Genomic DNA, 20,610 nt, shown 5'->3' with positions numbered 1-20,610 from the left:
TGAGGCTGGTGGTATTTGCAAAGATGTGACACTGGCACTGAACAGGAGCCCGCTCGCATTCCTACTGTACAGAGTGTCTATATTTAAAACAAAACACACCACTCAATCAACATACAACATTAAAGTCATGGGTCCATTTTCAGAAACAGTAATGGCTCCTTTAAGACCTTCCTGTCAATGTGAGGCTTAAATCTCATGTTGATCAATCACAAGTTTCGATTTGATTTTATCTCACTAAAAACAAATAAAACTGCTCGATAAGATAAAATATTTATTTAAGGAACATTACAAGACAGAGTTTTAATCAGTCCCATTTTATACAAAAGAATTTCAATTTAGTCTGAACTGTACTCTAAAGCACATGCTTTTGCTGACGGAGGATTGGCTGTTGATCTTTCGATCATAAGACCATCATTATTCACTATTTGAAACAACTGGATCTTGACTCAGTTAAGATTTGATTAAATGCAAAGACCAAGCTTCACATCTTCACACTCATTTTCAAGCCTTCACAATAAATTACAATCTATTACCCAAAGTTGTGGCAGGAGGAGCTGTGATGTGATTTCAGATATGAAAGTATTAATTGGGGGGAAATAGTCATTCCCTCAACAACATGAGCAAAGTGACACCTCCACATGAATTGTGCTTAACACATCTGTTTTGGCATGTTCTGCTTTCTATTGTGAGAGACTGCCTTCCTCATTCAGTATGAGTGGCAGCAGGGTTATTCTATTTGCAAAGCCTGTCAATACAGTAATAACAGCTTTATTGTATGTTTCCAGCTGCCAGAGAGGCGTGGGTAGCAAATGAGAGTGAACCAGGTCCTGACGTGAACACTCCATGATGAGAAAGGACAGTCTATTTTTAGCTCTGGGCTGCAAAGGGTGGGGGCCAGGGGCAATGTGATGGGGGTGTTAAGGCAACAGCAGCGGGATACCAGTGAGGTTATGGGGGAGGCCTCTCAAATGAATCTATTTTGTTGAGTTTTTTTTTTTTTTTAATCCAAAGGCGAGACAAATGCGAAACGGAAAAAGGTATTCTAGTAAACATAACTGTAACTGAAACATATTGGTTACACTGTTGCCCACTGATCAATTTCATTTTGAGATATATTCCAAAAATTTGTCTTAATATAGTTGAAATCAATTATTATTGCTATCAGAAACTCTGCAAATCCATTATTGATATAATAACGTATTTCAGCTTTATGATCAACAGAGTACATAATATAACCATAAATGTACAACTGTGTCACTGTTTCAGATATTTATATTTAAGTACTCAGTAAATTACAAATAACAATTACAATCTTAAAGGCAAGTCTCTGCTTTCTACAACCACACAAATCCATTTCTAATTTCAAAATGTATACTCCTGGACACTATGTGGACTGAATTTTGCTTTTAATTATGCTCCAAACTGATTCAGATCAATTACGTTTAAATAACACTGAAGCAGAGTAGCAATGGGGGCAACAGAAATCCATAGCCATGCATAATTTGTAAATGTTTAATGTGCACACAACGCATCACTGGACCTTAACAAAAACAACATATTGTTAATTAGACAAAGTGTTGAGTGTCCTGTCTGTTAAAGATGCATATGAATCAAAATTTAAAACAAAGGCATGCCAACTAAAAAGACAAGTAAGTGAGTAACAGAGTGAGAAAAAGAAAGTGGTAGACTGTGTATAGTAGTTTGGTCTATTTATGTGCTTGTCTTTGTACTTTGAGAGTCCGAGTCTGAGTGGCGAAGTGGTTTAGTGGTTTAGTGACAGCGCAGGGACACGGACAGCATAATAGAACTATAAGTGCTATTCATTCACTCCTGCGTCTCTAGCCTCCTCCTACCACATTGGCCTGAATGCGAAGTGGGCTGGAATTCCTCTGTTTACACTGCTAAAAATAGATTTCACACACTCTATGACGTGACAAGCCCCCCTCCCTCCTTTCTCCTCCTTCTTCCAGAATGAGCTCGGCTATTAAGGGTATGCATCTCTTGGCTCACTGGCATGCTATTTCTACCTTGAACTTGGGCTGTCTTAACTGCAAACAAGGAAACTTAGTGGAAGACAAAGACAGACATACATGAGAAAATTGTATAAAATAAATTGTGAGACTTGAGAAGATGGCCAGACACAGCAGGCAAAGCACAAGGGGAGGGGGAGTGAAAAGGAGGAAATAAAGCCAGCAAGGAGCCAGGAGGGGAGCAGCAATCAATACTATGACTCATTCTTTCTGCAGTGCTACTTCCGAACAACATTCATTAAAAGCAAACCTAATCATTTTGGTCAGATAATCAGATCCTGTGGGGAGACATTTTCTCTCAATAATAAATTTATGCTTAATGAAGCTTGGATGGAAGAAAAAGGCCAAAAACATAGCAAATAAACTTAAGCTCCACCCAAGTATTTAATAATAATGAATATGAATGAATACCAATGAAGATTACTACTACTACTACTACTACTACTACTACTACCACTACTACTACTACTACTACTACTACTACTACTACTACTACTACTACTACTTATTATTATTATTATTATTATTATATTATTATTATGTTTGTAGTTTCTGGTATTTTCCAACCTTTGTTAGCTGATGTATTTCTATTGAGCAAGACCATTTTATACTTTAAGACTAGATGGCAGAAAAAGCCTTTTATATAAATATATAAATATAAAAGGCTGCGACTCCTCACAAGGATGAGGATGATAAAGTAATGCCCAACCATGCCTTATGCATGGCAATAATACTGTTATACATCCATGACAGCGCGCACTCGGCTGCGTTTGCTAGCTTGGTTATGTCCAGCAGTTCAACATCAACTCACCTGCAGCGACCACCGGCTATTTTTCCCGCGGTCAGGGCTCCTGGTTCAACTTGTTTTATCTGGCATCTCTTCAGGCCGTAAATGTTTCGAAACAGACTGCTTTTGTCAAAAACCTCCGAAACGATCAGTTGGCTGGACGTGGTTTCCCGCTATTCTACTGCTACAGATGGAGCGCTGTCACTCCACTGTCACCGCGCTCAAAGCTCGGTGTGACGGCCTGCCTGCCCCGCTACAAACCGCAACATGGCTCCCCCTCTCCGTGATCCGTGACCGTCCGATGCGGCCGGTGTTCGGTCAGTGATGATATGAAGACATTGGGACTAAACAGATCACTTGATTTGAGACGAAATAACAGCGCCCCCCTGTGGATCTCTGTCAGCCACAGGAGTGCGCTTCAAACGCATATAACGTCGTCTGCACAGTGAATATTTATTCAGCACAATGTTATATAATAGTACCATCATGTTTATCATCATCTGTGCAATAACAGTATTATAGTTCTATTTAAAGTGTGTCCTGTTAATAATACTGACCTTATTTTACAAAAGATGCAAAGTAGTCCATGCACAAGCATCAATAACAAAATAGTAATGTGAAAAGTGCATGTGCTGTTTGCAGATTAAAGCACTTGAGGAATGTTTATGCAATGTACATAAAAGACAACAATAAAAGCAACTAGCTTAAAACGAAAATATAAAATGGGCTAATCAGTGGAATTTGTACAATAAAAAAGTCAAATGCAACAACAGTGACAGCATAAAAGACATAATCATAATGGCAGTGACATTGTTCCAAAACATTTGAACTTTACAATAAAATGGCTATGAAATGTGTTATCATGAAAATATCAAATTATTATTAAAATTCCAGAGAAACAAATATGTTACATTTGAATTCAGGGCAATATAAAATACACTCCAAAAATATATTTTAAACATAAAAAATCCCAGAGTAAAATGTATAAAAATGGCTTAATATACAGATTGACATTCAATTTTGAAAAAACCAAGACATTAAAGGAACAGTATGTAACTTTCTGGAAAGCATTCTTCATGGAGATAAGTTATGTCATAATGTGGAAGATTATATCCAAAAGGCCCACATTTCCATGGAAACAAGCAGGAAGAGCCCCTCCCCCAGGCCAACGAGGCCAAGAGTGAGGTTTGAGGTGATGGCAAGCCCGCTTACAGTAAGACTTCAGAGCAATAAAAAAAACAAAATGCAAAAAAAACGAAAACAAACGTGGGTTTCTTTTAGTCTATTTTTTGGTGAAAAAGTTACATACTGTATCTTTAAATTGTCACATCCATATTACATATGTTGAAAAGTGCCATTGCTATAAGTTGGCCGAAGAGCGAAGGACATGGAATCTCTTCAGAGTCATGCGAAGAGATCCCAGCTCCCGGTTAATTCTCTCCAGACGATTCTCCAAGGCCACCTACAGAATTCATGCAGAGTTTTAATTGGCAGAAGCCTACACAGGCAAGCATGAGGTACAAGGATGGTAATAAAAATTAAGTCCTAAACGTCTATTCTACTCTTACCTCATCTAACCTTGCTTGTATGCTGTGCCTGCCTGCTCCAGGCATCCGGCTCAATGCTGCCTCAATCTGCCCAAAAGACAATCTTTTTGTTATTATGTCTTGGCATTTTTCATCATGTGGCTGATCCTTTTTTGACAAATTTTTGTTGTTTTATTTTAAAACATGTTTGACGTTGGAATAAAAAGACAGCATTATACGGTTCCCACCTGCAGTTTCTCCTGTGTGAGTTCATCAAACAGCCTCTCAGCTTCAGACAGGGACAGCTGTCTGTCCAAAGGGACTGATCCTGTGTTCTCATCCCGCCGCTCATCCCAGTCCAGCTGGGTGTTTACTTCAGGAGACTGCACATTACCTGGGAAACTTGAAAGATGCTGTCCTAATAAGCACAACATTTAGAGACAAATATAAAAAAATTAAAAAATAAATATTAATCAAAAAAGAATTTCTTAAGTGGAAGTAACATTTTATATTGTAAAGTATTTCTTTTACCTTGATTAGTATCTGGTGAGGGGAAGAGAAGCCCTTTCCTGGGACTGTTAGAACAAAAAATAACAATAATCAGTAAACAGTAATCCAGCAACCATCAAGTTTCTTGTCAATCCATTTATTTGGTAATTTTTCATCCAGGAAAATCCTATTGTTAAGATATACATCTATTTTTCAAGGACATCCTAACCAGGAAGCATCAGCAACACCAGGGCATAACCAAAAAGACACTGCCAGGATTTAAATAAACAAACACATAAGAGCATTCCCTTTATATAATGGATAATAAATCCACTATTTAAGGGTAGGAATATGGTAAGGGTAGGAAATAACTTCTAGTAATGTTTTTGTAAGTTGTAATTGACTAAATGTGAAAACAATAATATTAACTGTTACATATTTGAGAGTTTACCTGTGCTGCAAATGTTCCTCTCTGGGCATCAAGTGACCAAAAGCAGTAGAGAAGTTTTCAGTAGGGCAGCGTTTTGGACTGGATTTTGCAGACAATGGCATAAGTAGAGTCTCTCTTTTTGCTATAAGAAAAATTGTGAAATGGTAAAAAATATTTTCAGTTTGTTATCATCAGGTTTCAGTAAAGTTTTAGGAGCAGTGTTCAATGAAATACATACAGGGTGTATTTGGGAGTGGCATGTTGCGTTGAGCTGGAGGAGGCAAAGAGGATGACCTATGGCTCTCTGGAGACAGACTCCTCTGAAGAGCTCGGACTCTGTCTTTCTCCATTTGTCTCTGAGGTTTAGCCAAATCCTGAAAAATGTCTTGCTCTTCTATTGGCACTTTGAGTCTTCGCTCCATAAATCCCACTGTGGACTTTGAATTGTCCACCCCTGTAAAAAACATGTTTGATGCATGAATGTTTTTCAGTGTTTTTTTTCTTTGCATTTCTTACAAGGTGCACGACTTTGAGTGGCTCGGGTCTCCTCCAGTTCAATTAAGGCTCTCATCACAGGAGTAATAAAACCTGAGCCTGGCTTTCGGGAAACGCCTTGAAGTCTCAACTGAGGCTGAGGTGGCTCACAATTTGGGCTATTTCAGAAAGTAAAATGTTAATATATTGATAAGAAAGCTAGTATAAAACATTGTAATGATTTTAGTTTGATTGAAGTTATGTTAAATAAAGTAATGCTAATACTTACTTCCATCTTCCACCAGTTGTAATGTCAAAAGGACTCTCATTTCCTGATAAATGATCACACTTCTTGTATGGAGATTTTGATGATTGTGGTGTTACAAGTGACTGTATGCCATCATTCATCTGTTCAGTTGGTGAAAGGGAGAAAGTGTGTATGACATCTGGCTGAGCGTTCCTTTTAGTTGGTGACAGAAGCAGATCAGGGTGGTGGAATAGACTGAATACACAAAAGGCAAAGGTCAGCGATAAATATTTTTTCAACAAACTTCACAGAAGTACTGGTTTCTTGCATACCCCGCTCCAGAGGGTAGTGTGTTATTGTGCAAAGAATAACGGGCTCTAGCCTGGTTCTCATGGTCAAGTTGTTTCACCTGTGACTCCATCTTAGAAAGGATTCTAGTTAATTGAAAGAAAGACAATGAGCACAGATTCAAAGCATCCATCTATCCATTTTCTTCCGCTTATCCAGTCTAGCAGTCTAAGCAGAGACTCCCAGACTTCCTTCACCCCGGACACTTCCGCCAGCTCCTCCGGGGGGACCCCGAGGTGTTCCCAGGCCAGCCGAAAGACAGACCCTCCAGCGTGTCCTGGGTCTTCCCCAGGGCCTCTTCCCAGTGGGACATGCCTGGAACACCTCCCAAATTAAAGCATTTCATTTCATTATCTCACCTCTTTAGTTCGGTTATCTGCCCATGAGCATCAACAAGTTTGTTCTCTGTTGAGGCCAGGTTGCTCTACGTATAATGAACAAGTAGAAGAAAACATATATTAATTATTGAAGATTAAGATTAAGGTTAAGAGATAATTATGCAATCATTATGAAGTACCTTCAGGCCCTCATGCCTTTTCACCAGAGAATCATATTCTACAAGAAGCTAAGAGATGTGAATGTTTAAAGAACTGTTATTCAGTGTACCAGAGAAACTGTATTATATTTTTTGTGTTGCTTTGACACTCACATCTTGAAGCATCTTGTACTCCCTCTCTCTCTTTGTCTTACTTTCATCTGCCTCTCTTTCTGCCTTCTGTGCTGCCTCTTCCAGCTGCTTTACTTGGCTCTTCAGTTTGGCTGCTATTGTGTCTCTCTCTTTGGCTGAGCGCTTGTTTTCCTCCAGCCTCTTCTGCAAAGACTTCACAGTGGCACCAGCAACAGCGTACCGCTCAGACCATTCAGTCTGCAGGAGTGACGAAAAAGGAAAATTGATAGGAAATGTACAAGTAGTACAAAGGCCTACAAAACAATAATTGGTCTTAAAAAATTACATACAATTTTTTTCTCCAGGGAACTGTTATTTGTCTCAAGTTCTTGAATGCGACTTATTGCCTCAGCCAATGCCTTCTCCAAATGCTGGCATCTATCAGAGTGGGTAACGGTAAAATCACAATTGATAAAAACACTAAAATGTTGTAATGACTTGAATGAATATTCAGTGAAGATATTTGACACACCTTTCAGAGAGTGCCTGGTTGCTTTTTTCAATGTCCTTGGGTAGATCTTTGAGTCTAAGTTTATCTAAAAGATTTTGGATCTCAGCTTCATAGTAGGCTTTAAGATCTGCCACATGTCTCGAGTGTTTCTCTCTCAGGTTCTGTCTTAGCCTAGAGGGACAAAAGCTGAAAATTTGTATAATTCTTCAAATAGAAACATATATTGCCAGTCATGTGTCAAGCCATTGATTGACTTAAGATGGGGTTCACATGACATCGTAGCACTCTATAGGCCAATACAAAATTTAATACAAATGGGGGGCAGCTACAGTTAATGCTGTCTGGCAGTATGACATCATTGCATTTTAGAATCTGAAAACCACCAATTTGTGCATACTAGAAAAGTCACTGCCAATATGTGGGGTTCCAATACTCACAACGAAAGGACAACAGGATCCTCAACTGAACTGGATCCCTCTGTCTGAGCTGATGGTTCACTCTGGACAGGAGCTGGGTGCTGAAAGGAATTGTGTGGGGCAGGCAGGGGAAAAAGAGCCCATTGGTCATGCATCTTCAGATTTATATGTCGAGCTGCACAAACACTGGAGGCATCAGAAGTACAGTCCACCTCCACTTGATTATGACTGTCTGGGGTTAGGGGGGTTTCAGCTCTGGGGCCAGGATTAGACGGTGTAGAGAAAGAAGGGCTGCTGAAATGAGAGGGGGATGTGAAGCCAGAGGTATGATCCGAGTGTCGTGTGGTAACAGTGCGGTCCAAGGTCAACACCTAAATCACAAAAAAGTAACTTTGACTTAGAACCTTTACTTGGTACAAAGACCACCACTGGACTTGTTAACATACTTGTGGTTGTGGAGATAAAGAGGCGGATTTACAAGAACCATCCCTGTCTGCGCGTTTGAAATCTGATTCTTGTTTGTTACAGTAAATCTCCTTTAGAGACAGTTGAGACTGCTGACAAGGTATCTAAAGAAAGAGAAAGAATATTTAAGTCTACACTGAGCACGTGCAAACACAGAACGAGTGTGTTTATTTTATTTTTAACTGAACTGAACAACTGTAGTAAATGACAATTTGTCAATGTAAAAAACATTCTTGTTTCAAAGAAAATATCACAGTTTTAACTTACAGAACCCATGGATGTATCTTTTAAAAGGTGTACACCACTGTCGAAGCTCTCTGGTAGAGGGTGATACAGATCATTTTCATGCAGTCGCCAATAGGTCAGACCTATCAAGAAAGAAATGTGTATTGCCAAATGTATGTAATAAAAATAATCTACATTGTGTTGCAGAATTGCAAATTTGGTGTCTGGTTGTCGAGCAATAGGTTACCTGAGGCCTCAGAAATCAGACTATCACTCCTCCTGAGGCCGTATGAGAGTCCAACTGTTTGATTCTAAAATAGATGGACACATTAGAGGAAAGGGGGCAAAATCGGTATGCTAGTCCTCTGGATCATCTTTTCACTTTATACCTGGTCTAGTGACTCTGTACTCTTAAATTGGATTAGCTGATGGGATTCGTTTTCTGCAGTCATCATTGGCAACAGCCCTGCCTTATTTCTTTTAGGCCTAAGTTTGTTCATCTGTGCCCAGGAGGTAAGTTGCTGGTTAGAGCTAAAACCATAAAAAAATATGCATTAAAATAAAAGAGAAAGCTGAAAGTTTTGGAATTTATATGCATTTTAAAACCATACCCAGAAGTTAGCTGCTGGTTAATTTGTTGGCTCACTCTCTCAAGTCCGGGTCCAGGTTTCTGTGCACTTGAATATTTTCCACTGACATTCACATTTAAGTTCTTGTCTTCAGTGGTTAGGGACATGGGAAGTTTCTTTTTACTGACATTGGAAGAAGACATAGAAATTTCAATAGCAGGTTCCCATGGGGCCATAGTCCCATAACCACTGCTGAGCACTGTGGTAGCTGGTTCGTTTGTTGTGACTTCTCCGACCTCCAGACTGCCAGTTGAGCAGTGAGTACTGACTGGGGGCAGTACATGGTCCCTTGTGTTAGCCTTAGAAACTGTAGAAAAGTCTTTATGAGGCTGAAAAGTACCCTGGCGGTTTTGGATTTGAACAAGAGCTTTAATTTCATCCTGAATTAACTGAAAACCAGTAACAAAAAAATTTTCATGTATACATCAGTTAGTATCAGTTTTCTGATGAAGTTGCAGCATTGTAGGCTTACCTGAATTTGGCACTGGTATTGTTCTTGCTGAGCAAGTATTTGCTCTTGGTATTGCTTTTCAACAAGCTGAAATAGATGTAACCACCGTCCCTGTTGAGAAAATGCAAAAATCATAGTATATAAGTACATCATTGCAATGTGCATTTCACCTGCTACAAATCTGATAAAAAAGACAATGTACAAAATCTGCAGCAAAATAGAGGAATAAATATTTTTTGTTAGGGCACCTCGCAATCCTTCCAGATCTCAGGATTAGTCTCTCCACTGCTTCGTATCTCCTGCACCAGGGCTCTTAATGTCTCGATAGAGCTCGGATTTATAAAGGGAAGATTCTTCCCATGTCCAAATACTTCAGGGCTCAGACAAATGTCCCTAAATGTAGTAAAATAAAATACAGTTTGCATAATTCATTATAGGGTTTATTAAGCTAAATCTAATTCAAGTTGAGCAGCAAGATTACATCTTATTATTTTTATTATTATTATAGTTATTTTGTTATTGCAGACCTGGGTGTTCATTTTAAACATTAAGTTTATTTCACGCCTTTTTTTCAAGTTGGAACCCATGCAATAGGGCTTAAATAGAGAGAATGAGTTTGTGTAAGAGGGCCTGGGTTTCAATAACTACAACTTCATTTAAGAATAATGAGAAACACAAAAACAATAAAAGAGCACATGCACTATTATGTACTGTGGTTTTAACTAGTGCACCTGATGTTTTGGAGTGCTGGTGTATCCATGGGTTGGCACTGCACAGTCCCTCCAGTTGTATGGGAGGCTGTGAGTCTGTCCTCAGAGACGGAGAGCCCAGGAGCTGAGGTCCCTTCAGAAGACACCAATGAAGTCTCACTCTCTTTACCGCCATCCCCATCTGCACTAGCAGGGCAGTGGCTCAAAGCTCCCGAACTGGACACATCCTCTGAGATACTATCATCAGTGGACATGTTTATGACTCCATACAGATAAGGCCTGGTGGAGAGCTAAACAGAACAATTAAAAGCATGTGTTATACATTATTCATTACACTTTTTTGTTTAAGATTAAATATTATAATTGAGAGCTGTTCTATGCTCAAACACAGACATGGGCAGCCCCTCATCCTCATGATGCGCTGAGTGACAGGTAGGTCTAGAGTCATACTGATGTGTGGACTCTCACATGTAAATAAAAAGTGACATCTTCATGAAATTGCACCTTAGGAAAATAAAGGTAGTGAATGTAGAAAATTACACTGTGAAAGCTATGATTTTCTGCTACCCTCCCTGAACTGGGCAAAATGTGTAACGGGGGTGATTATGTGTTAGTAAAAGTAATCAGCTCATATATTAACTACTTATAATTGACATGTTGGTGGCCCATTGTTTATCCAACTGGCAATTTGCTGCACAGGAGTATGTAGCATATAGCCTGTTTCAGCTATTATAAGCAGCATTACCTAAACCAGCAATCTTCAATCAATTTCAATCCAGAGAGTTTAGTAAGCTAACGTTCACCGTCTCTGCATCACAACCAATAACTTGGCTCTGTCATGTTATGCCCATCCTCTCCAACTGGGCCCAGGTTTACTGGTGCCACTGAACTACACGTGAAGCTAAAAATTATCAAAACAAACTACAGTACATTAAACCCAACCAGCAGTTAGCCTCTAAACGTTAGCTAAATTAGCATGATTCTTACCAAATCAAAAGCAGTTATGGTAGCTAAATATTAACGTTGCACACACCTAGCTAAGAAAACTAACGCTACATCTTTATATAATATGCTTTCCTATGAACAATGCCATCAGTATAACTAAATATGAGCCTACCCGTGTATTTGTGTCTTTCTGTCATCCATATTTCTGAGTAGTTGCTCTCTGGTTGGCTGCAGCAGCGCAGTGAAGGAGAGCTATTGTGCCGCCTACAGCCGCTGCGCCATTGGTCAATTTGCAATAACACTGTGTTGGGACTGGATACAGTTTTGTTTTATGTGAACTACATTTACATTTAATTTACCAGTACGGTAGAAACTTACCTTGCCAATATCTCTAGACATATAGACAATGACAACTGTATTGAAAATACAATTTAATCATCACGCCAGTAATAAATACATACAAAGATGCAAGTAGCATTTTCATTTTTCTCATTTTTACCAAAATCGTTACCACAAAATAAATCACAATGTTTGGCACATTTGACATTCAGTCATGTGACCCGAAAAATGATCAAATACTATAAAATGGTAATTTCCATCTACCCCTAATACAACCATGCAGCAGTAATTCCCCCCAGGCCCCAATACATGCATTAATGAAGTACAAAAAGTTGGAACCAGGGCTCCCCAAAAAAACTAAATAATCACACAGAAATTCAACTTAACATAAATGACACTTCAGAAAAATATAGGGCGTGGACTTTTCTAAGGAGTTTTTCTTTTTTTATCTGTTGCTTTCATTCTTCTGGTTCCTTCTTACTTCACTTTTTCACAAAGAAAATGTCATGCAATTATTTGATGAAGCCAAGTGTGTTTAGGTTAAGACCGGGCATTCCTTTCTGTCTCAGCCAAACATTCTCGCACCAGGCCCCTGGCGTGGATTATACCTTCAAAACACAAACTCTATCTTAAAATGTGTTTTTCCTATTACAAAGTGCAGTATTGTAACATAGTCTGAGAATTTACCTCTTTTCAGTCTTTCCATTGCACTTTTGCTCCCAGCATATGTAGGCCTGATCTCCTTACCAAGCTCCTCAATGATGGCCAGCAGCTCTGCGTATTTGTTTTGAGGCACTTGGCCACCAGTGGTACCCTTAAAGAAAATAAAATTCACAAAAATCACAAAATGTTGAAGAAAAAATATAAATATTATTGTCAACCTGGAAGTACCTGTGGGAATCCAAGAGTAGGAGGACCATAATCACTCAGGAGAGGCCTATAAGACTGTAATGTGGCCAGATTTGCTGCAGAAGTAGATGTAAGGTTTGCAACTGTTGAGAAAAATAAAATAACTTTTAAGTTGGTAGACCCCATTCACTAAATTGAAGTGAGCTGGCTTTGCACATATTACTACAGCAACTACTCCAATATCTACAGAAAACGTTATTTTATGTCCTATGTACGTATTTTTCTTAAATATCATTATAGTATTACATATGCCAGTCAACGTGCAATGCCAAAGTTTGTCCAATAGGTGTCCTCAAAGCTTCATAAAATCCAGGGCAGATCAATCAGCAGCTCCTCGGTCGGAGCATCATGGAGGACGCGGAACAAGGCTGGCTCAAGACTCAAGTGATACATTTTTGTCACCGTGTCTCGCACCCACCCAGCGGCAAAGTGAGACCGGACCACGCCAGTGTTCGTCTACAAAGCGTCATTTTTAAATTTCTCAATCCTGTCAGCTAAGAAATTTCACGAGGGTGTCTGTTTTACATTAGTAATAATGGCGGATATGAATTAGCCTAGCTTCCAGGATCTGACCCTATATAACTGGACAAAAAACTACCGACTCGGTCTTTCTCCAGGTATTCTCCGAGACCCCGAATTTAACACTCGATTAAACACACAGATACTTTGAATTTACACTACATTTTAACCTTACCCGATGTCCCAGAAGTTCCCGGTATATGATGATGGACATTGGGTTTGTGAGACATTCCCAAAGACATTGTAAATTAAAGAAATAAAAATGACCCGAAATTCAGTGAAGCGTCTGTCTCTCACTTTTTGTTTACTACAGCGGCACCGGCAAATATGGCCGTCACTTTGTATTGACACCCACAGTCCTTTAAACGGGATCCATTGCGGGATATCACAAAAAATATTTCAAATACGTAAATCACCTATATTAATTAATTATATCCGGATAGTGCTTACTTAAACACAAATTAAAGTACATTTTTATTTGAATCGTTGAAGTTTACTAAATGGTTATCCAGAACACCTAATTATGTAGGCCCTTAAATAAAATCTAAATCTTAAAAGTCTCTTCTAAGCTGGAGTGCCCAGACAATGACAGGGACTTTCCTGGCCAAATAAAAATAAGTCTTCAAAGAGTATAACGTGAAACGAGTGAAGTGACTTGCGCGGCTATTTGCAGCCTTTATATGTAATTGAAAAAATAACAATCTTAATGAGAATACCAAGCTTTATTCATTGTTGCACTCAGTGCAGGTCAACAAATACGGTTTTGGAACAAATGAACAGGAGAATCTGCGTGATGACAAAAAGGAAGCTCAAAAAGCTTCTACATAGTGGTCATTGATCTATGAGAGTTGCCCGTCTGTCATGCCATTTGGGATACTGAAAGCAGCTCTAGCACATTAATTGTGCTTGTGTTAAAATGTGGTTAGAAATGCCATACACATAGTTTGAATACTGATAAACTAAGGTATGCTACAGAACCTGTCTATGATGAAAATTTATTCTAATCAAACTAATGGAATTTGTTAATAATGTCACATTTATGGATATGTTGAGTAGTTCTGTGTGGGGGAAAAATAAATCATAAAACTCTTTGCAAGTTTCTTTTCCAGACGTCAATGAAACTAAAGACATTTTGTGAAATACTCTAATTAGCAGTTCAATCAGACAAATTCCCTTAGTTTATGTTTAAAAGCTACATTTGACTGGCTTTTGCAATAAATTTCTTATTCAAGGGTGTCATTTGTATTTACAGATGCATTTAATGTACTGAAAGCAAATTATACAATTTCCAAAAGCCTGAGGCTTATCTCTAGTTAGTACAACTTATTTCATCAAACCCATTTGCTATTTTACATTAAACGTTAAATGACTAAAAATAACTGTCTAAAAAGCTGAGTGGTCAGAAGTGAAACTATACTACTAGTGGACCAGTTATAAAGCAAAACATTTCTCAATGGGAATACACAAAACACTGAATTTGACATGTTTGTGTTGAACTCTGCCTTGTGTCAATATACTATGTTTAAATAAAACATTCATAAAGCAACCATGAAAAGCAGATAACTAAACTGCCACAAGCAGACATGCCTTCTGAGTTTAAATTGTTTAGTTATTATGTTACAATGACTCACATGTTACACTCTGAATATCAGAGGATAATACATCACCCATGAAAAACTGAGTGGAAATAAACTTTTTAAAATGGGGCGGGGGACACTTTTGTACCATCAACTGTTGCACAAACAGCTGCTAGAAGTTCTATTCAAGGAAGAGTGGCCCCAAAGCCTGCAGACAAAAAAAGACTTAAAGTCCCACCTGAATGGGGCAAACTTAAGACTACCCAGTAACCTTAACTAACCCATACTAGAGGTTAAGTACATGACTAAAACTTTGAGGGTGGAGCTGTTGTCGTTTCTGCTGTTCCTGCACAGCAATCTGCTGGCTCTGATCTGATGTAGAGAGCTTATTGATGAGTGGAGAGACACAGTTTGCTGGAATTAACAGTCCTGAAAAAGTGGGATATGGTAAAATGCAGGCAAATTGATACCATGTACACTATAGATACTGAAATGATGCCCTCACCAACTATTCTCTGGCCATCTACTGTTCTGAGACGAACAATCTGCACTTTTACGTTGGTTCCACTGACTGGGGTGAGCACTTCCTCTAGTTCATTCCAAACACTGAGAACAGATCCACACAGTACGTAGTATGTCCTACACCGGAGACCCACCTCACACTGGAGACCCATTGATGCCTTCTTACAGTTCCCCCGCCTGTTTAAAATGCAGAAATAAATATTACACATAAAAGATTATTGCAGCAATCTTTAGAAACTAGCAAGTACATACCAATAAGCATGAGAACAGATTTGTGCTGACGACCTGTATTGATCTGACCAATGCTGTTTGGCTTCTTCCGACAAAACCTAAAATTACAAATATGTGTCAGAAAAGAAAAAAGACGCTTGACCTCCCTCACAGAAAGCAATTACCTTTTTGAACTTTTTCTTAATTTCGACATAAGATTCCAATTTTAGTTGTCTTCCAGTGTTTGGTCTATAGACCAGAAACAAACGCTTTTTAGGATTTACTTCTTTGACCAATATTGCAGTTTTTTTGTTGTTTCTTGTCTGGAAAAAAAACAAACAAATGCAATTTAAGTCCAACATGAAAAAATGTTTGAAGAAATAATCTATCCAATTCTATACCTGGACATAAAAACCATCATCTGGTCCGCTTTGTTCTGCCCATGCATGGGTAGCATCTTCCCATGACATGCCCCTTTCAACGCTGACCTGAAAAGAGGAAGGCATGAGTAGAATTCAAAGTTCAGCATTTCATAAGTTGACATCACATACAGTGAACAGTTCAACATGTCCTGATGTTGTGTAGCCTGGTGTTAAGAACTTCTTGGATTCAACCTTCTTAACTTTCTCATCACCGGAGCCAAGGTCTATGAGAGATTTGCAAATTAAAATTGAGATTTATAAACACAAAAACTAAATTCAGTTTAATCAATGTGAGACACTTACCAAGAATACCCATGTCATATCTCCCATTCTTCTTGGCTTCCTGAATAACAGCTGCCAGAGTATCTGAGAAATATTGGAACAATGCATTTTGCTGCTGAACTTCCATGCCTAAAATCCGATTCAGGAACTTCCCAATGTTGTTGTAGTCTGTAATGAAGTATATAAATCACTGCTTTATACATGTATCAAAATTATCAAGTTCTTACCTTTGTCAAGAGATAAACCTCCAGACTTGTCCTCTAGACTTATTAGACCCACGCCAATTAAACCACTCTGAATTTCTTGAGGAAAAATACAAACGTTTGAATAAATTGGTTTGAAAAGGAAACAAATTTAAAACACATCTAAAAAAAATTAGTCAGTGAGTTGTACCTTTAAAGAAATCCCCTTTAAACTCTGCAGGGGGAGACACCAATGGAGCATCAAGCTTCACAATTGACTTCATCACAATCTCCAGTGCATTTCTGCCATACTGTTATCAAAATGATAATGACAATGGAATAATATTTAGGACAAACAATAAACAGGGTCAGAAGTGCCAACCTTGTTATCAAAATTAAATCTGCTGAGGTCTCTGGTTTCTGTTGCTCTTCTATCTCCATGAGTAAGTGCACCCTAATGAATAAACATTTTTAGAATTTAAAAAAAAATTGCATTTGAATACTTCACTGAAAACTGAAACCAATTTGCCCCTACCAAGCTTTCCAGTCTTTTGGCAACGATAGATGCAAATCTCTGCTCTCCAGCGAGTTCTGATATAAGGAAAACGTATTCAGGAGCTGTTACTTGGTTTGATCTATGAGTCCGCCCTGAAAAGAAAAACATAGAAAATTTAGAGGAAGGTTTGAAAGAAGGCTGGGCAATAAAAACAATGCATCAGGATTCATTCCCTATGGCGTTATTCCATTATGATTATTTTGTCTAATCATAATTCAGTTAGTTTCCTTTTAATGCAGCTCCTTGCTCAAAGATAGATAATTTTCCCCATTCTTCCCACAGAGTTCAAGAAGGAATATCAAATTTTTTTTCAAATGAACACCAAGTTTAGTATTTAGCATCTTAAAATCTCAACTGGTTTAACATTAGGCCAATAGAAAATTTAATGTCACAATTCCGAGCTCTATGGGTCAGGTTTCATTAAGCTTAGAGGAGTGTGTGACAGATGGTAATTTTTGTATTTTTGATGTTTAAATTGTTAGCAAGCTGTATTTATGAGGATTAATTTTATAAATGAACAACAACAGTGCTCTTGGTCAATCCAAAATGTTTAATATTCAAGTTTGAGGTTTATTACCTTGTCCCCGAAGGGTTGACCAGGTTTTGTATTCACCCTGTGTGTGTGTGTGTCTGTCCACTAGAGATGCGCGGATGGGCTATTTTTTCATCCGCAACCGCGACACAAAACTCATCATCCGCCCGCTATCCATTTTGCACCGAAGGTTTTCAAAACCACACCCGCCCGCCATCTGCCGATTGATTTTAGATTTTAGAACAATCATACAGCAAACAAACTAAGGAGCCTCGATAAAAATGCAAACTCTATAGCTCCTTCATTCCAAAATTCGCTCAGCGTGTATGTTCGCATTCTTAATTGTCCGTAACAACCCCAAACTTACCTGGTTTTCTTACGCAGCTAATTAATTGACAACGTTTTCCAACTAGGCTATTTTTGAACCTTCTTGCCTTCGTGTTGGATGTTGTTACATTCTGAACATTCTGCCATTGCCCGATGTTAGATATGGAGATAGAGCAACGGAGTGGTCTCAAAATCTCTCTATTTATAATTCTATGCATTTATTCAGTAAAATATTAATAGTTTGTGATAATCACTAATTACAACAGTTCCTTTCTCTTTCAGTGTATGCCATTAAAATTCTAATTGGAATGAAAATAATTTCCATTTCTTCTTTTTCTGGTGATACACAACACACTGATCTACAGTCACAAAACTAACATATACGGAACTCATGAAAAAAAATTACATTTTCGTTACACGCTAGTAAACACAGACATTCTCATGTGTGACCAATATCACACAAATGTTCATGGGCACTGTAAAGCTAGACACATTGCACTGTGGATATAATGATCATGTAATATGGGCTGGGTTCCTCATAAGCTGGCTTCTGTGGTGATGAACTGCCTCCACCGATGCCTCATGGGGGCCAAGCTGCTATCTCTGATTGTGCTTGTTAAGAAAGTAAAACTGAAGTTTTGGCTTTCTTAGGAGAAAATCTATATGTGCACAATTATTGGGCTATTAATGTGAAGAATTATTATGTACCTAAATGAAAGATGAACATTTTCTATTCTCACTTGTTTATTTTCATCTGTCAGAATAGTAAATAACTCCAATTACCAATATAGCCACCCTTCTTGTCAATAATGGTCATAAACCTCCCATTCATGGAGTCTGTCTCTTTCTTGATTTGTTGCAACTTTTTGTGCAGCAGCAACCACAGCCTCCAGACACTGTTCAGAGAGGAGGACCGTTTTCCTTCAACAATGTAAATCTCTAGTTTAAGAAGGACCCATAAGTTCTCAATAGGGTTTAGGTCAGATGAGGAAGGGAGCCATGTCATTTTTTTTTGTTTTTGTTTTAAATCATCTTTAAGGCCGTTACTGGCTAGCCACGCAGTGGAGTACTTCAATGCATGCAATGGACCATTGTCTTGCGTAAAAGTCATCGTCCTCTTGAAAGATAACATTTTCATGTACCACTGCTTGAAGAAAGTGTCTTCTAAAATTGGCAGTAGGTTTTGTAGTTCATTTTGAGTCCATCTGCAAAGTGAAAAGGTCCAACAAGCCCATCTTTAATAATACCAGCCCATACCAGTACCCCACACCTCCATCTTGCTGGCGTCCGAGTCAAAGGAGCTCTGTGCCCATTACTGATCCAGCCACGGGTCCATCCATCTGGTCCATCAAGAGTCACTCTCTCGTCCATAAAAGCTTTTTTAAAAATCTGTCTTCAGATATTTCTTGGCCCCGTGTTGACGTTTCAGCTTATGTTTCTTGTTCAGTGGTGTTAGGTTTCAGCTTCACCTTGGTCATGTCTCAGAGCACTGAACACCTTCTACTTCTGGGAACTCCAGGTAGGTGGCAGTTCTGAAATATGACAGTGCTGAAGGATAATGGGTATCTTCAGGTTTGATTCTTCTCAAATCTCTTGGAGTTAATTTGTGTCTTTCTCAACACATTTCTTGCAACACTGTTGACTATTTGAGGTTTCTATGACCAGGCCCCACTGTCTTTACAATTTCAAGAGTGCTGCAGCCCTCTAAAAGACTTTTTACATAAAAAAAAAAAAAAGAACTTTTTAGAGTCTGTTAAATCTCTTTTTTGGCCTATTTTGCCTAAGGAAAAGATGCCTAATAATTCTACACACCTTGACATAGGGTGTTCTCCTTAGGCCACACCCGCTCTCATTAGACAAATACAGATCTCCTGATATGCTTAAATTCAATAGCAATTCAAATTTATACAGCTTGGAGTTCGAGAATATGCATAAAAACATGACATGGTCAAAATACCAACTTGCCTAATAATTGCGCAAACAGTATATGTTTATGCTACCTTCTGCTGTTTGAACCACTCAGCTGCCTAAATTAGTTGTTTTATTTCACCAATCGAGCTGTCAATTAAGCTATTTAGCTACTGCTAAATACGTCAGTGCAATTGCAGCGCAACAATAGTTACTAAATGTAACCCGAGGCCTGTGATGACTATATATTTAAAAAATTCTTGGTGGAATTAAGATGTCACAAGCATTAGTCAGTCAATAAAAACTGGAAATTCATGGTGCTCGCCAAGGATCTGACCATAAACTCATGAGTGTTCTTGCTAGAAATACACAAAAGAGAATTTAGCTGTAATAACAAAACTCACTCGGGCCTTCTCTCACGTGTTGGCAATATAGAATCTTCATAATAAACAAAATACTAACTTGACTAATATGAATTTTGGCTACCATAGACCACTTAATCTACCAATGGCTACCAATGATTTTACTTACCAAACTGCTGTATAGCTCGATCTGCACTCCATGGCAGCTCCAGTGTCATGTGCACTCTCCGGCGCTGGTTTTGTACACGGCGGTCAGCTTGCAGAGATATACCTGAGCTGGCAGCTTCAGAGATGATGGCTATATTCTGAAAGCAACAAAGTTCGTATTAAAAACATTGTCACTTTAAGTCATCTAGTCATTTACTGTTTTTTTTTTACCTTATCTCCATCCATAAATCTTTGCTTTTCTGTCAGATTGAGGATTTCTACAGGAACGTCCAACTCTGAGCGAGATTCATAGGTGATGCTTCCATCGTCGTTGCTTACCACACGGCCTTTGCGGCCAGTCATCTGAAATAAATTTCATTAAATGGATAAGCATTATAAAATATACAGTCAGCACTGTCCGGTGACGTAAGGCTCCACAACTATCTCTACCTCCCTCTCCATGGCTTAACAAAACCTTCAGGCCTAAATGTTATTAATCATATTCATAATATTACTATAAACATTA

General features: G+C 38.5%; 4 protein-coding genes across 4 annotated transcripts in view; all 4 read right to left on the bottom strand.

Annotated features, from left to right (window-relative positions):
• Positions 1-3,530, bottom strand: part of LOC110157360 (membrane-associated phosphatidylinositol transfer protein 2-like) — a 30,580-nt gene extending 27,050 nt beyond the window's left edge. Inside the window, exon 1 of the mRNA XM_055153333.1 lies at positions 2,842-3,530. The gene's annotated coding sequence lies outside the window, so the exon portion shown is untranslated. The remainder of the gene's footprint in view (positions 1-2,841) is intronic.
• A 140-nt stretch (positions 3,531-3,670) lies between these two features.
• Positions 3,671-11,606, bottom strand: LOC110157362 (M-phase phosphoprotein 9). The gene is made up of 24 exons (XM_020921681.2): positions 11,463-11,606; positions 10,367-10,635; positions 9,884-10,028; positions 9,657-9,746; positions 9,167-9,573; positions 8,945-9,086; positions 8,803-8,866; positions 8,598-8,698; positions 8,312-8,434; positions 7,887-8,236; positions 7,471-7,620; positions 7,289-7,376; positions 6,981-7,196; positions 6,849-6,896; positions 6,691-6,755; positions 6,316-6,417; positions 6,026-6,238; positions 5,779-5,915; positions 5,501-5,716; positions 5,284-5,404; positions 4,875-4,918; positions 4,592-4,761; positions 4,386-4,451; positions 3,671-4,279 (listed from the first exon to the last, which is right to left on the bottom strand). The coding sequence occupies exons 2-24, from the start codon at positions 10,597-10,599 to the stop codon at positions 4,178-4,180; spliced, it is 3,393 nt and encodes a 1,130-aa protein (XP_020777340.1). The 5' UTR covers positions 10,600-10,635; positions 11,463-11,606; the 3' UTR covers positions 3,671-4,177.
• Positions 11,607-11,708: 102 nt separating this feature from the next.
• Positions 11,709-13,618, bottom strand: LOC110157378 (cyclin-dependent kinase 2-associated protein 1). Its single transcript, XM_020921704.2, has 4 exons — positions 13,233-13,618; positions 12,521-12,621; positions 12,317-12,443; positions 11,709-12,237 (listed from the first exon to the last, which is right to left on the bottom strand). The coding sequence occupies exons 1-4, from the start codon at positions 13,297-13,299 to the stop codon at positions 12,170-12,172; spliced, it is 363 nt and encodes a 120-aa protein (XP_020777363.1). The 5' UTR covers positions 13,300-13,618; the 3' UTR covers positions 11,709-12,169.
• Positions 13,619-13,760: 142 nt separating this feature from the next.
• The window catches only part of sbno1 (strawberry notch homolog 1 (Drosophila)), a 15,740-nt gene continuing 8,890 nt past the window's right edge, over positions 13,761-20,610 (bottom strand). The window contains exons 21-33 of the mRNA XM_020921675.2: positions 20,316-20,447; positions 20,107-20,242; positions 16,788-16,900; positions 16,635-16,706; positions 16,464-16,563; positions 16,298-16,372; positions 16,092-16,238; positions 15,918-16,012; positions 15,768-15,854; positions 15,552-15,689; positions 15,409-15,485; positions 15,140-15,333; positions 13,761-15,063 (exon numbers count right to left, since the gene is read on the bottom strand). Coding sequence (XP_020777334.1) covers positions 14,921-15,063; positions 15,140-15,333; positions 15,409-15,485; positions 15,552-15,689; positions 15,768-15,854; positions 15,918-16,012; positions 16,092-16,238; positions 16,298-16,372; positions 16,464-16,563; positions 16,635-16,706; positions 16,788-16,900; positions 20,107-20,242; positions 20,316-20,447 — 1,509 coding nt within the window. The 3' untranslated portion in view covers positions 13,761-14,920. The remainder of the gene's footprint in view (positions 15,064-15,139; positions 15,334-15,408; positions 15,486-15,551; positions 15,690-15,767; positions 15,855-15,917; positions 16,013-16,091; positions 16,239-16,297; positions 16,373-16,463; positions 16,564-16,634; positions 16,707-16,787; positions 16,901-20,106; positions 20,243-20,315; positions 20,448-20,610) is intronic.

Source organism: Boleophthalmus pectinirostris, unplaced genomic scaffold (assembly GCF_026225935.1).
Source record: "Boleophthalmus pectinirostris isolate CB_2022bp ecotype Guang Dong unplaced genomic scaffold, ASM2622593v1 HiC_scaffold_18, whole genome shotgun sequence".
NCBI lineage: Eukaryota > Metazoa > Chordata > Actinopteri > Gobiiformes > Gobiidae > Boleophthalmus > Boleophthalmus pectinirostris.
Note: the sequence above shows the minus strand (reverse complement) of the source record. Positions and strands in the feature narration are given on the sequence as shown.